The 14107-nt window shown below is 38.5% G+C and overlaps 2 protein-coding genes across 2 annotated transcripts in view; one reads left to right on the top strand and one right to left on the bottom strand.

The window, feature by feature from the left end:
• Positions 1-2210: 2210 nt before the first annotated feature.
• Positions 2211-8215, top strand: LOC145767049 (uncharacterized). Its single transcript, XM_082578787.1, has 6 exons — positions 2211-2354; positions 3054-3215; positions 3665-3756; positions 4838-4948; positions 6058-6303; positions 6621-8215. Exons 1-6 carry the CDS (start codon positions 2240-2242, stop codon positions 6825-6827), a joined length of 933 nt encoding a protein of 310 aa, XP_082434913.1. The 5' UTR covers positions 2211-2239; the 3' UTR covers positions 6828-8215.
• A 327-nt stretch (positions 8216-8542) lies between these two features.
• The window catches only part of LOC145766031 (ADP-ribosylation factor-like protein 8B), a 49183-nt gene continuing 43618 nt past the window's right edge, over positions 8543-14107 (bottom strand). The window contains exons 5-7 of the mRNA XM_082577684.1: positions 11760-11827; positions 9635-9705; positions 8543-9555 (exon numbers count right to left, since the gene is read on the bottom strand). Coding sequence (XP_082433810.1) covers positions 9506-9555; positions 9635-9705; positions 11760-11827 — 189 coding nt within the window. The 3' untranslated portion in view covers positions 8543-9505. The remainder of the gene's footprint in view (positions 9556-9634; positions 9706-11759; positions 11828-14107) is intronic.

The raw sequence follows: 14107 nt of genomic DNA, 5'->3' as shown, positions 1-14107 counted from the left end.
ATATTAAATAATTACAACTGTAAAAAAACCTTTTAAACCTGTACTTCCTGAAAAGATATTAAATATTATAACCGTAATCCAATCTGCAGTAAAAAAACCTCAGAATTACTAAGGGCTACCTTCATCCATTATTACAAAGTTTCAATGGATTTGTCCATCTGAAAACCAAGCAACATGATGGCAACCTCTATGACATCACAAAAAAGCAAATGCAGTTTGATGATCAATGCAACCCGTAGTAATCTGAAAAAAATAAATGGAAATTGTTTGTTTAAAAACCTGTAAAAACTAAATGAGATTTATAACCTGTAAGAATCAAATGAAATTTAATTTTTTCAAAACTATAACCTGTGAAAATCACAAGGAACTGTGATGATGCAACCTGTAGCAACCTGAATAAATGAAATAAAATCTGTTTATAAACCTGTGAAAATTAAATGAGATTTATAACCTGTAAAAATCAAATAAATTTTTTTTTAAAAATAACCTGTGAAAATCAAAAGGAATTTATTTTATTTTGAAGTACTTGAGTTTAAATTTGTTTCTATGACGACATTTACCCACCAGTTCGGAACGCTTGTTCAAAAGGTGGCCACTATCAGCCTTCAGAATGGCCAGCTTTTCAGCCAAACATAGGCCACAATTATTACGACCACCTCCACTGTAAGGTCGAGCATAGCTGTGGATGGACCAAGATATTTTAGGATCAACACCCTTGTCCTTAAGGTCCCAAACTGCCTTAGATAGTTCGGTGCTGTTTCGTTTAGAACTATCATTAAAGGTACATTTATGGTTGGAAAAACGTTTTTTAAAAGTAGTTTCACAACAACCAATGTAATTAAGGACCTTCGGGCCGTTATCAATGGTAGCTTTGTAAACAACGGCCTTCTGCAAGCATTGCCCATTCAAAGGACAATCTGGCTTCACCCTGCAATTGCAACCAGGCTGCGATGGTTCATTATCAGTCTGCAATATTGCTTTATTGTGGGAGGATATGATGCTTGCAACATTCGGAGTACAACTGTAGCTCAGCTTAATAGTGTTACGGTTGAATATTTTATGCAATCTATGATGGGGCGGAAAGTGTATGGAAACAAGTTTGAAAAATTCCTTACCAATATTGCTATCAACCTGCAAGCTAAAAGGAGGGTTAAACCATAAAATTTTTCGACTCCTTTTCCTAGATGTTAAATTAAATTTCATTTGATTCTTACAGGTTATAAATCTCATTTAGTTTTTACAGGTTTTTAAACAAACAATTTCCATTTATTTTTTTCAGATTACTACGGGTTGCATTGATCATCAAACTGCATTTGCTTTTTTGTGATGTCATAGAGGTTGCCATCATGTTGCTTGGTTTTCAGATGGACAAATCCATTGAAACTTTGTAGTAATGGATGAAGGTAGCCCTTAGTAATTCTGAGGTTTTTTTACTGCAGATTGGATTACGGTTATAATATTTAATATCTTTTCAGGAAGTACAGGTTTAAAAGGTTTTTTTACAGTTGTAATTATTTAATATCTTTTCAGGAATTATCGATTCTTTACTTTTTTGCATGTTTTTGCAGACCTTCTGATGATCCGTTAGGTGAAACAATTTGTAAAGGCTTCAGATAGTAATAACTATATTTGATTTAATTTGCTCTGCTTTGCTTTTTTGCTTAGCATTGAGCACTTTTTTGTAGTATTGATAGTTTTCATTGTTTTATATATATAATATATATACACTACAGTATATATAATGGAAAAATAACAACACTAGATACTTATTTTATGAATAAATTATCAACAAATTGTGGATAAAACAGCAATGTTGGTTTAAAGTTGGTAGTCTAGACTAGAGAGATTTTACCGGAAATAGGCCACTTTTTGTGGCGTCAGATGTCAGTCTTTGTGATGCTCAAATCTTGATAAACTCTTCATATGTTGTTCTATTGAGATTAAGACAAAGCAAAAACCAATAAAACGTTTTCTTGCAATTTTTTTCAGGTTAGCCCATTTATTTCCTATTTTGACCCTACTATAAAGCTTGGACACCTGTATTGTATGATATGTAATTGCCTAAATGAGGTAGGCTACTGAGGTAAAAATAACTGAATTTGTGTAAACCCTGAAATTGATTTCTTAATTGAGCCTACTGCATCAATTTCCTACTGATTTACTAATGTATATTTTCATATCTTTATTTTAAATTTGTTTAGACTATTAGAGATATTTTTTAACAATTCAAACTGTTGCAATGAATCCTCAGCAATATTATCAGATGGCAGTTTCTGGTGGAATGACTATGCCGGGTGGCCAAGGTGTCCCAAACCCTCCAGTCACTCCATATATGGCCACACAGCCATATGCAGGTAAGAATCATAAACATAAGTGCCAGGCTTCGTAATTGGCATCTTCAGTCAGGAGTTAAATGTTCAAAGTAAAGATTAAATTAATTGAACAAAATCAGGCATTACTTTGTAAAAAATATTGATGCAAATTACTATTATATTTATTTCCGAAAGCATCCACCAGCTTTTGCTTGTTCAATTTTGGGATGAAAAGAAAGCATACATACACTATGTAGTATGTACAATAGTTTTTTATGCCAACTACTCAAATTACACTTGCACTGATGTTGGATCCTATCAAACACAAGTTTACGGGTGTGTGAGTAGCTGTCATTATTCAAGTTTAGAAGGAGCTTTGCTTGAGACTAATAACTTTATAATAGACTTACGCTTATAAGAGTGCAGAAAGAAGGATGCTAAAATGGATAAAATCGATAAGGGGATTGAAGATTTTAAGAAGTTCATGAATGTTTAACTTATTTGGATCTGTTAAGAATAAGATTGTAGATTGTGATGATTGTGGAGATTGGATGAGGGTGAAAACGTTAACAGTGAATTTTTTGTAGTTTTTTCCTGTTAGATTGTTTAAGTGTACTACAAATGAATCGAAGTATGATCAGTTGATCACCATACTGTAGTTGCAAGTGTATGAAAGTAGGTTTATCAATGAAAGCTAAATATGTTAGTTGATTTGATTTCACTCAGTTCGGTATCTTTCAGGTGGTATGCATGTCGCTATACCCCCTCCTCCCCTTCCTAATACGTACAATCTGGCTACTTCTAAGCCAGCAGTACATGGCATTCCAAAACTCCCCGAGTCCGTTCCCATGATAGAAAACCAACTGATGGAAAGTTGCGAGAAGGAAAATGCACGAGACAAAGGTAAGACTTTGCATGTACTGATTAGTGATTACTGTACTTTAACACTTTTCTTTTAATTGTCTCAGTTTTGTAATGCTGCTTATCATTTCCAATTACCCATTCATGTTTATATAACTGGCAAAACTTTACCAGTTTATTTGGTGTGAAACATTTTGTTGTGTTACATGTCTGGGGAACAATATCTTTTTAAATTAGTGCAAAGAAATTTGTTTTCACACGAGTCAGAAGATAATTAACTTACTGACACCTGTCAGAAGATACTTCATGTTCTTTTTAAATTAGATGTCTTTCAAAAATGGTACAGTGAAAGGTTTTTCTCATGATGCAGGGTATCAGTCTCCTTGGACATACAGTGCAACTTTGTACACATGTGTTATAGTTTTGTTTCAATGTATGGTTAGCTTAAATGTTACCTAGCCGTTGCTGTATGACATTTATGTTTCCTGCAGATGTTGCTGCCCAATCCTCTGAAGTGAAACCCAGCCAAGCTAGCTTGTCAAGCTCTACCAACACCACCACAGCAGTGTCCGATGCCACATTGGTAAGAGTTTGGGCTTTATGGTTGTCCAATGTCCATGTCATCATTCGCTATTGTCAAAATTTGTCAGGTTTAACTATTAGTATTGGGTTTGATTAACTGGTTAAAGCAGTGGTCTTCAACCTTTTTTACAAAATCGCCCCTTTGTTGAAAGTGCGGATCCAAATCGCCCCCTCAAACGAGGCCTCGAAATTAACGGCGGCCGTGGCCGCCGAAGGGTTCAGAAACGGCCACCGAAAGTAAGCTCTGCTCGGCCGCAGGTAACTCGAGAAGGCTACCAAGTAGCCTACTTAATACCGTAATCAACCATGTTTGAACTTTGATGGGTGTGCGGCGCACACACCCTGCACAAATCAGTCAGTTTTTTGAAGTGCAGTAGCCTACCCTACGACAAATAAACGTCCGACTTGCAAGCTACCGATTGTCCAACGAAATTACCACGTGCTTGATCAGAGCACACTCAAAATCGCGCAGGCACACACGCATTTGCATTGCAAAAACGACTCAAACCTGAGTCGAACAAACCAAAAAGTAGTTTAAGGATCCAGAACGATCTTGATCGATAATTGCGCTCGGCCTTACCAATCGCCCCCCTAAACAGTAAAATCGCCCCCCAATTTCAAAAATTGTACAAATCGCCCCCGCAATGGCCAAAATCGCCCCCTGGGGGGCGATATCGCCCCCGTTGAAGAACACTGGGTTAAAGGATTCTAAACGTTGCTGCCTAGCAACTGCAGTCAATACAACTCTTGTTGTGATGTTGCATTTGTGAGAGGTTTTTTGTATGCTCTTGATAATGAACTTCTTAATGTTGGTAACCACTGACTTCTTCACGAGACAATTAGTAAAAAGAATTGTTGCATTTTTTGTTGCTTATCTTTTAGAAGTATTGTTAATACAATTTCATACTCGTTGAATCGCCGATTGAAATTCAACCTTTCGTGCCTTAACTGGAACAAGTTTTCACATCTTTCTACTTTTCAATCGCTGTTCAATATTATAAACGTATCAAAACCATGAACCATCACTGATACTCTCTGCAGATCTAGTCATGACTCGCATGCGGCCACTATTTATATTGCAGCCAACTCCAGTTGTTCTCCCAACATCCTCTCAAGCATCAGCGGTCGTTGGAGGAGTTTATGCTGGGGCTTATTTCCACCAAGCCATCCAAGCGCAACAACCCCCATCTACGGTGAGTCATCTCAGCGAGTCTGTTTGGACTTCCACTTCTAAGATCATACAATGTATGTAAGGGTGTCATTTTGAGTAATTATCTTGTTTCCATCCCGGAGATGGAGCTTGCATTCCTCTGTTAAGGTAGGTTGCCTGGTGTTGTATGTTGATGACTGAATCATGGAGCACGGATGTGGCGTGATTATAATGTGTCTAAGTTTTCTGTCAGGTAAAGATTTCATAAATAGCTATCAGAGTTGGATCAATTACAATAATTGGATCTAATTAATTAATAATTACACATTTTCATGTACTGTAATTATAATTGTGACTTTGTGTTGTGTAATTATAATTTAAAAAATTTTTGTTTAAATTACAATTACATTTGATAAGTTGCATGCATGATATGCAGGGTTGTGGAGTCGGGCGAAAAAATTACAACTCGAACTCCTCTGTTTATCACTGGCCGATTCCGACTTCAGTGTTGTCAGATTTTAGGGGTTTGCCTTTTTATAATTTTTCTCCTTTTTTATTGTTTTAAAATTTAATTTTACTTTAAGTTGTGATCGAAAGTGAAACAGTGACTTTGATAAAAACTAACAAGAACAAACACTTCCATTTTCTGGTGAAGTTGTAGAGCTCAATACGGAGAACAAGAAACAATATTTTGAAAAAAGATTGCAAACAAACATTCTGTTGTTTTTCGTTTTGTATAAAGTCGGAGTGGGCCTTTTTTAGCGACTCCGGACACGCCAAAATCCTTCCAACCCCACAGCCCTTAATTGCTGTTAATATCTTTGTCGAGCTGCTAGTTGGGGTCCAAAAGGAACTCTGCATTGCAACTTAATTTTTATCAAATACAATTCTACTTGTCATTGATGAAATCAAACTCTCAAAAATCATCCATGAACAAAAACATTGAAACCTTTAATTTTTGCCTTTAATTTTTGTAATTGAAACGTGTAATATTAATTGTACATTTAATTATAATTTGAAAATGTTAGAACAATGTAATTGAAAAATGGGACATTGTAATGTAAATGTAATGAACTGAAATTTATATAATTGATCCAACTGTGACAGCGATGTGTTAACTTTAACACATAAATGAACATGAAAAACTTGTAGATGGCCGCCCAATCACAATACATGATGACCACCCCTGGTGTCCACTCTTCTGTCCCCGCGCAACAGAGCCAAAAGCTCATGTACATTCCTCACAACGGGGCTGGGGCTGCCGGTGGGTCGTACTTCGTTCCTCAGGGGCCCACCCAACCCACCATCGTCACCGACCAGGCCGGGAAGTCTTACGTCATCAACTCCCCTTATCAACAACAAGTGCAATACCAAGTTGGACCAAGCTCGTTGATGAAGGTAGGGTCGTTGCCTTGGTTACATGTGCACTAAAATAAGCGTTCGCGTTGTAATGACGTGTTTTGTGGCTAGTCTTGATGCGATCCCCTTGAGTTGATGACGTTGGTTTCGTACAGTGGGTTCTGTTACCCACTTGATCAAGTTCCTCGTATAAGGTGCTCAACTGTAAGCGTATTTGCAAAACTTACCTCAGCTCGGCACTGCAAGACCAAATTGACTAGGTTAGTGCCAGATGAATCTATCTAAATGTTTCACTTTAACACTGCCATATTGTCACTATACAACTACAGTATGTAATAACTTGTATTACTTTCTAGGTTCCTGCTCAACAGTACGTGATTGCGGCCCCACAAATGTACAACCCCATCCCTGGGCAGGCCCCTACCGTCATGCAGCCCATGTACGGAAGGGTGCACGGCCTCCCCACTGCGCAAGTTCCTACACTGGGCACTGTACCAGGGGTTGCTCATAACCCTGTTGCCCCAACCACCCCTTCACCCCAAGTATATTATTATTACCACTGACCAGCCCGTTGGAGCATCCAAGTGTCCTGACCCGCCCCGCCAGATGCCCTCGAGCTGTCATTGTCTACTGCCCACTGTGTTTATGACGTCAACTTAGTCTGGTACAATCTGCCACGCCATCAGCTGCTCTGAGAGGGGTTCGCTGCAAAATATTGCGATTGAACCAGTTGCGTGCTGAACAAGTTCGCACCGTTTCAAGAAACCACTAGATGATAGGTTTTAAACTAACACACCTTGAACCCACTGCGAGCGACTGTTGAATGATAATATCTCCAGAACATTGACTATTGGACCGTCGTGATGTCACAATCTCCTTTGTATGAGCAACGGGATATCCAAGCGATATTTGAGCAATCTCGTCAGTTTCAGAGGTGCTCTCCCATAAAAGTTGTCTACATTGTCAATATGCTGCCGGTTAAGTGCTAGTATGGTTCGGTCCTAAGATTTTGTTTAGTTGTGAGGTAACGCCGGTAGTATTGTGATTTCTGTTTATTGTGTTACCGTGTGGTTGATATCACGTCACATTTTCAAAGGTGCTACCACCCATCTTGGTCGATTGTTTAACGTTTTCACACGTCAGCATAAGATTGTTTTCGGTTTTGTTCGGCTTCTGGCGAGTACTTAGGTTTTTTAATGTCGACATTTTTAAAGTTAATCGTTGGCTTCATGTCACTATAACTTTTACTGATGTAGAATTTTAGGCATTTATGTGGTTTCAATGTTCACTGAACATGTGTCACGAATAATTACAAAATGCATCTGAAGGGAATTGCTGGACTTCATATGCCTGAGTGAGTTCACATAATTGCATGTACTGTACCTTGCTGATGTAACTGAGTTTCATGTTCATCTCCGCATTATCTCTTTTTTGTTTCATCTATAAGTATATAACGCATAAAAATAATCGGAGACTGCTATGCTTAATCAAATTTGCAATGGCTTGAAAAATTAGATGGTGGAATATAAAAATGTACAGCTTTGCCAACGCCCGAGTTTTCTTCGAAATGCTGTTTGGTTCGTTCACGAGGCTGTCTCTCGTATCTCTGCTGCAAGTCACATGTTTGCCCGTCGTCAAGTGTTTCTCATACAGTATCTTTTTCCTGCTTGCGTATGCATTGAAACAAGACCTTAAGCTCTTGCATTACCAAACGTAGCCTTCTTGCGGGTACGGTAATCAAATGTTTTAATCTGCTCAGTGCAAATTTTTCAACTTGTACGTGCTCACAATGTGCGCTTTATTCTTGTTCTGTTGAATAATTATGACGTTATGCTGTGGCGCGGTCCGGGTGTGGCACCAATCATGAGTTACCATAGTGAACTTGTGATTCTCCTGACATTCGTTCATTGTCATTTTCTTCATTACCGTTCAATACAAACGTTCTGTTCAACCTCTGCTGCCCCATTACTCCAGATCCTTGCTGGTTTGGTTGTTTTTTTATCACAAGGGTAACAATTCAATTGACTGGCAAAAGCAGTGGTGGAGAGCCCTGTGGCATGAATTAATGGTGCGATACTAGTGAGCCCAGTCTTTTGGGCGAAACACGTGGTTATTTCTGTCCATTCTTCCTACATTTGGTCTTGGAGAAGTCTTGACCTCTGGTTAGCGCCGTAATGCTCGCTGTTCGATAGAGCAGTCACTGGTCAACCTATTGCCGACGCCAGGTAGATCCCTCCTTCACTCTGTTTGCACAGTATTCTAATCAAGGCAGCAAAGAATGTGTGATGACGTCATATTAATTTAATCAGTACAAAAGCCACTCTCGCATCAAGAATAGTTTAGTCAGTTTTGTAAGCTGGGCTATTGAACAAGACAACTGGACGACCAGAATGATACTTGTGTGAAAATCATGGCTTGCTGCTTTGCAGGAGCAAATCAGAAAGTCGACGCTTTTTCAGCATAATCGTTAGTGACATTTATTAGTGGTTCACATGAACGTTTGAAATTGGGGCCCTTAAAATTTTATACAGCACAAGTTCTTTACTTCTCGCACAAAGCAATATTGAAATTTTTGCTTTTTGACAAAGACGGTTAAAATGCTTAATCCCAATAACCTATCTTGGAATCATTATGGAATCTTTGTCAATGTCCGATCACTAACCGTTTACGTAACAATAAACCTCTTGAAAATAAGAAATAAATAACTTTGCGAATAATCAGCAGCAGCGAATGCACATAAAATGACATATCGTCTCGTGTATACAGAAACAAAGTTCAATTTCGGAACACAGATCTCAAGCTTTGTAAACGATTCCACTTATGTCTCTACGAACACTCGGAAAACGCTGAGTTTGGAAATCAAAATGTGTAATCAGCGGACAACGATTCATTGAAACACACAACATACTGTCGGCCCAGACCGCACCTGTGCAAGAATGCCAATGCAGTGATGCTGGGTTTATGCATTTTATACACACAAAAAACACCAGGAACTGCAAGAATACGCCAAGTATGCAACGCACATTTTCACTGTGCCGCAAATGAAAACAAGAAACAATTGAAATAGGCACGATTGTGCCAGGCGGTCGCTCCGGTTCGACATAGCTTTGCATGCACAGGTTATGTGGTAAAGCGAGCCTGGCTTCGACGAGGAATAAGCCGGACTAATCCGTCATTGAATGGTTACGCAGTTGTTTTGTGCGCACACAAATGGCATCTCGTTAGGAGGTGGGTGATTGCATTAGCTTCCGTCGGGTTTGGAGTGCTGGGTTAACCATTGAAGCGTGATATCTAAAACAACCAATCAAAAGCTTTCAATTATCACAGACAGATAACGTGACGTACTCAATTATTCGAGAGTGTCACCTACCAATGTTGTCACGTTCCTTGCAGGAGACTGAATAGCAACAAATCTCTCTGTCTTGTATCGCAGCCAGGTTCCTGCAAAACAAGCACAGTCATCCACAGAGACTACAAGGATGATTGCGAAGATCAACATGATTGTGTGGTTTAGTGTGTGGTACAAGTAGGACATTTGTACTATCGGCAGTCGTCATGGATTTTTAAACCATGGGTCTCGGAGACTCTGGTCTTCATCAAACATCAAGCTAACAAGTGGGTCCAGGTTCCACCTCAAGGGCAACAGTCTCGACAGGCCGTCTAAATCTTATTGGACATCCTGCTGCCTTGCAGGAGATACCTTATTAGGTAAAGGCTAGACCTACCGACTATAACTGGTTAGCGTCAGGAAGGGCATCCAGCTTGAAAACTTACGCATTAAACTTTGTATGATGCAGCAAACACAAAAAATGCCCCCTAGTCCCCAGCAGCCTGTAGGTATCTTGATAAAAGAGGAATTATGTGAGAAAGCTGTAGAAGTTCGAAGAAACGGTGACAGAGTAATGACAATGGTACTTGCTTCTGAAAAGGATGTAAGAGTTATCTGTGCTTATGCACCATGTTGAAGAGAATAAGCTCTTTTAAAAAGGGAGAGGTTTTATAATGATTTGGTGGAGGAGTGAGTTTTACAGGGTTCGAACGAGTTGGTGCTTGGGTTATGGAATTTCAATGAACATGTTGGAAGACGACTAGATGGGTTCATAGGCGTCGAAATAGGGTGGGCCGTGAAACGAGAGTGGGTAAAATATGTTTCGCCCACCCTGTTTTCATGGCACTTATGAAGTGTTCGTTACAATTATATCCGTTTTTGTTCAACGCTGAATTAGCAAACGCAGAAAAATAATAATTTTTTGTTATCATATCTCACAAACCTGACGTGATAGGATAAATCGAAGGTCAGATTCGGATTCAGTACCCCAGAATTACTCTAAATCAGTATTCAAAGTTTATGGAGCAAAAAAAAAATCTTTTTTGTAGACCATGGTGTAATTAACATTACAACTTCAAACAACTGTATTTAACAAATGGTAGACAATTTTTGAGTAATAAACATATCATATTATTGTCAAATAAATAAATATTCAGAAAAAGCAAGTTTTACACAATGTGTCCGCTATTTGCTTCGATAACAAGTAGAAGAAGCTTCAAAAAGACCTGCATTCCTGCAGGAGTCACGAATAACTTTTTGAGGTATTTAGGTCCATTTTTTTTTAGATAGCCTTCAGCGCTTCCAAACTTTGGTGGTGTTTACTCGAAACCTTGTTCTTCAGGTAAGACCAGATGCCAAAGTCTAGGGGGTTTAGGTCTGGAGATGAAGGTGGTCATTCTTCCCTGAAAATGAACGGCACATAGGCTGAAAGCCAGTTTTGCGTTCTCTTAGCTCCATGTGAAGGGGCAAAGTGTTGTTGGAATGACCAATTACGTTTTTTGAAGTGTTTCTTTGCCCAAGGCAACAAGCCAACAATGACCCCTCAAGAATATCCTTTTGGTAGTTTTCTTGGTTCAATTTCACTCATTGGTCCACAAAAATCAATGGAATCCTTCCTGATTCGTTGAATGTGGCACACACCATCACTAATGCCGCCCCTTGTCTCCGAATGACTACCCAGGTTCCACGTCACCATCTCTTAACAAAACACGATCATTCTGACTGTTAAAATGATGCTGGACATCAAATTTCTTCTCATCGCTGAACACAGGGTTTGGCAGCATGCCTCCTCCTTCAATGCGTGAGAGCAGAATTCTGGCTCTGGAGAGACGTTTCTCAATGGTATTGACATTTAGCAACTGTTTCTTCATGCGTTTGAATGGGCTGATCTTCAAATCCTTCTTGAGAACTATGAACAATTGAACATGGTTCCATAGGTCACGTTCGCCTCCTTTGCCAGTTTTTGAGTTGGATCTCTTGTAACGTTAATTATATTGATGACCCTGTACATTTTGAAAATAGCAAAGTATCGTTTTCAATAACGATTGAGGACCACAGCAGGAGGTGGAAAGATTGTCACTGCTCAGGCCTCACAAATATTTACAATTGCTACTCCTGATTTCAACAATCATCCACTTGAGCGAGGACACACCAAGGAGACACTTACATTTGTTCGATCATCTCCTTTTCATCCAAAGACTGTGGAAGATCTTTCTTGTTCCCCAGGACCAGAACCTGAGGAATATTGCATCATACAATGGTTTGAACATCAAAAACCACCAAATAAAAAAAATATCTCATTAAAGTGTTTGCTAGGATTAATAAAAAGATCACAATACAGAGTCATCAACATTCAACAATAATAATAATTAATTAACGTTACAACTTCAAACAACTATATTTAACATCAATATTTAGCGTTACAATGTTAATAAATTGAATATTTCTCGCTTATATACTTTTTGGCCTAAATTTTATGGGCCATGAATAAAAATTTGAATAAAAGAATAGCTATTGTAGAGCTCTTCAAAATGGACAAGTCAAGGAGTGATATTTGCAAGGACTTTCAAATTAACAGAATCTTGGTCTTGAGAACTCTCAAAAGGCACAAAGAAACTGGAAATGTCAAAAATCGACCTGGCCAAGGCAGGGTTGTCGATATTTTACCTGACCCAAAAAAACCCGGGTAGTTTTTTTTAAAAAAACCCACTTAAAAAAAACCTATAAAAAAACCAGAGCATCATATTTGTCCAGTTTTTATTAGAAAATTAAAAAAATGAACAAAAACACTACAAGGCACTTAAAACAAACTTTAAATTAGGGCTTAAGGATGTGATTGTGAAGTAAATTTCCAAGAATAAACTGAAAACGCAGTGGATATTGTACAGTACACAAAAATCCAGTAATGCCACTTTGTGTATACTACACTAAAACTCATTTATGCAAGAAGGCCTTATAGTTAAACTGGTGAAAGTACTACTCTACTATAGTCTGTATATGATGTGAAATGCAATTTAGGAGGCTATTTACCAATTACATATAGATTCTGGATTCTAACGCATGGCTGTTTCAGAGCATTTGCCTAAATGGCCATTGGCCACGCAATCGCTCAATTGCTCATCCATTACTACAGTATATATAATATATATATATATAAATGATAAAAAATATTTAAACATGATAGCATAAATGCTCCTTGCCTTCAAATCTAAAGCAAAGGATGCAATAATGTGATTTCTACCACGGTCAGGGCCTCTGAGAGAAATTTTCACTAGGGTTACTAAGAATCATTCCGGGCCCTCCCTCTCACTCCGGGCCGTTTTTGTCTTGGACAAAACACGTGATGTTTGCTTAGGCGTATTGCACACCATACAACATTTTACTGCAGAATTGGACATCTGTGCGCAATAATAGTATCAGGCTGCATTGCTGCAATAAAACTATTATTGAGTGTTTTGTGTTGTGCATATCATGTGATCTGTCCCTAGCCAATTTGTGCATCTTGCATTGAATTCGTGTGTCAGTTGTCGATGGTACTGTTGAAAGGTGTCGCTTGTACAGCTTTAATGTAAAATTTTCAAATTCATTTATTTATTTCTGTTCGATGTAACCTATAATGATTCTTGATGACACTATGTCGTGTCGAAAACGTTACATTTAGTAGTTTATTCTAGTTTTTATGTGTGTTTAACAAAAAATGTTAAATCCGTTAACGTTACTGAGTGTTATATGCATCTGGAACAACAAGTCAAGCTCTCTACCAAGGCTCAAACATAACATCTTGTTAAACATAACCAAATTAATCATCTAACCAATAACCTTTCTTCATTAACGCAACATGCCTAGCAGAGGTAAACGTTCGAAGTCACTTTTTTTACTCCTGCTATGAAAGTATTGACTCCGGCTCCTGCTCCAACTTCGAAATTTATTGTGGAGTGATATAAGCATGAAACCACCTTTTTCAAATAGTTTTAAAAAAAAAAAAAACACCCGAGCTTTTAAAAAAAACCTAGCGGGTTAGGCTTTTTAAAAAAATCCTGGGTTTTTCTCTACCCTGCTTTTGCTACACTATGCCCCCCCCCCCGGTCAGGAGAATAATCAACTTTTATGATTTAATTTAGTGTGCTTTGAACAGTACATTTTTGCACGTATAGCATTAAATCACCACTTTGGGCTTATAATTTGCCCTCAATGCACTCAATTACCTTTCCGGGCCCTTCTGCTACATTACTGGCCCCCCAGGACTAAAGAATAACAACTTTTATGCTTGAATTTAGTCGTTTAGGATGATTTTAACCAAACAATTTGGGCGTAAACTATAAAATCACAACTTTGGGCCCCCAACAATCACAGGCCTGGGCCCTCAAGAGTACGCCGTACCCCTCTCTCATAGGCCTTGACCACGGTAGCATCAACTATTCAACTTGGTATAGACATCAGTGGATGATGCAACATCCAACTTGATCTTGAAATTCATGGATGATGCAACATTCAAGCAACAACAGCTTTAGTGCA

Source organism: Aplidium turbinatum, chromosome 3, assembly GCF_918807975.1.
Source record: "Aplidium turbinatum chromosome 3, kaAplTurb1.1, whole genome shotgun sequence".
Classification (NCBI taxonomy): Eukaryota; Metazoa; Chordata; class Ascidiacea; order Aplousobranchia; family Polyclinidae; genus Aplidium; species Aplidium turbinatum.
The sequence above is the reverse complement of the archived record's forward strand: the minus strand, read 5'-3'. Positions and strand labels throughout refer to the sequence as shown.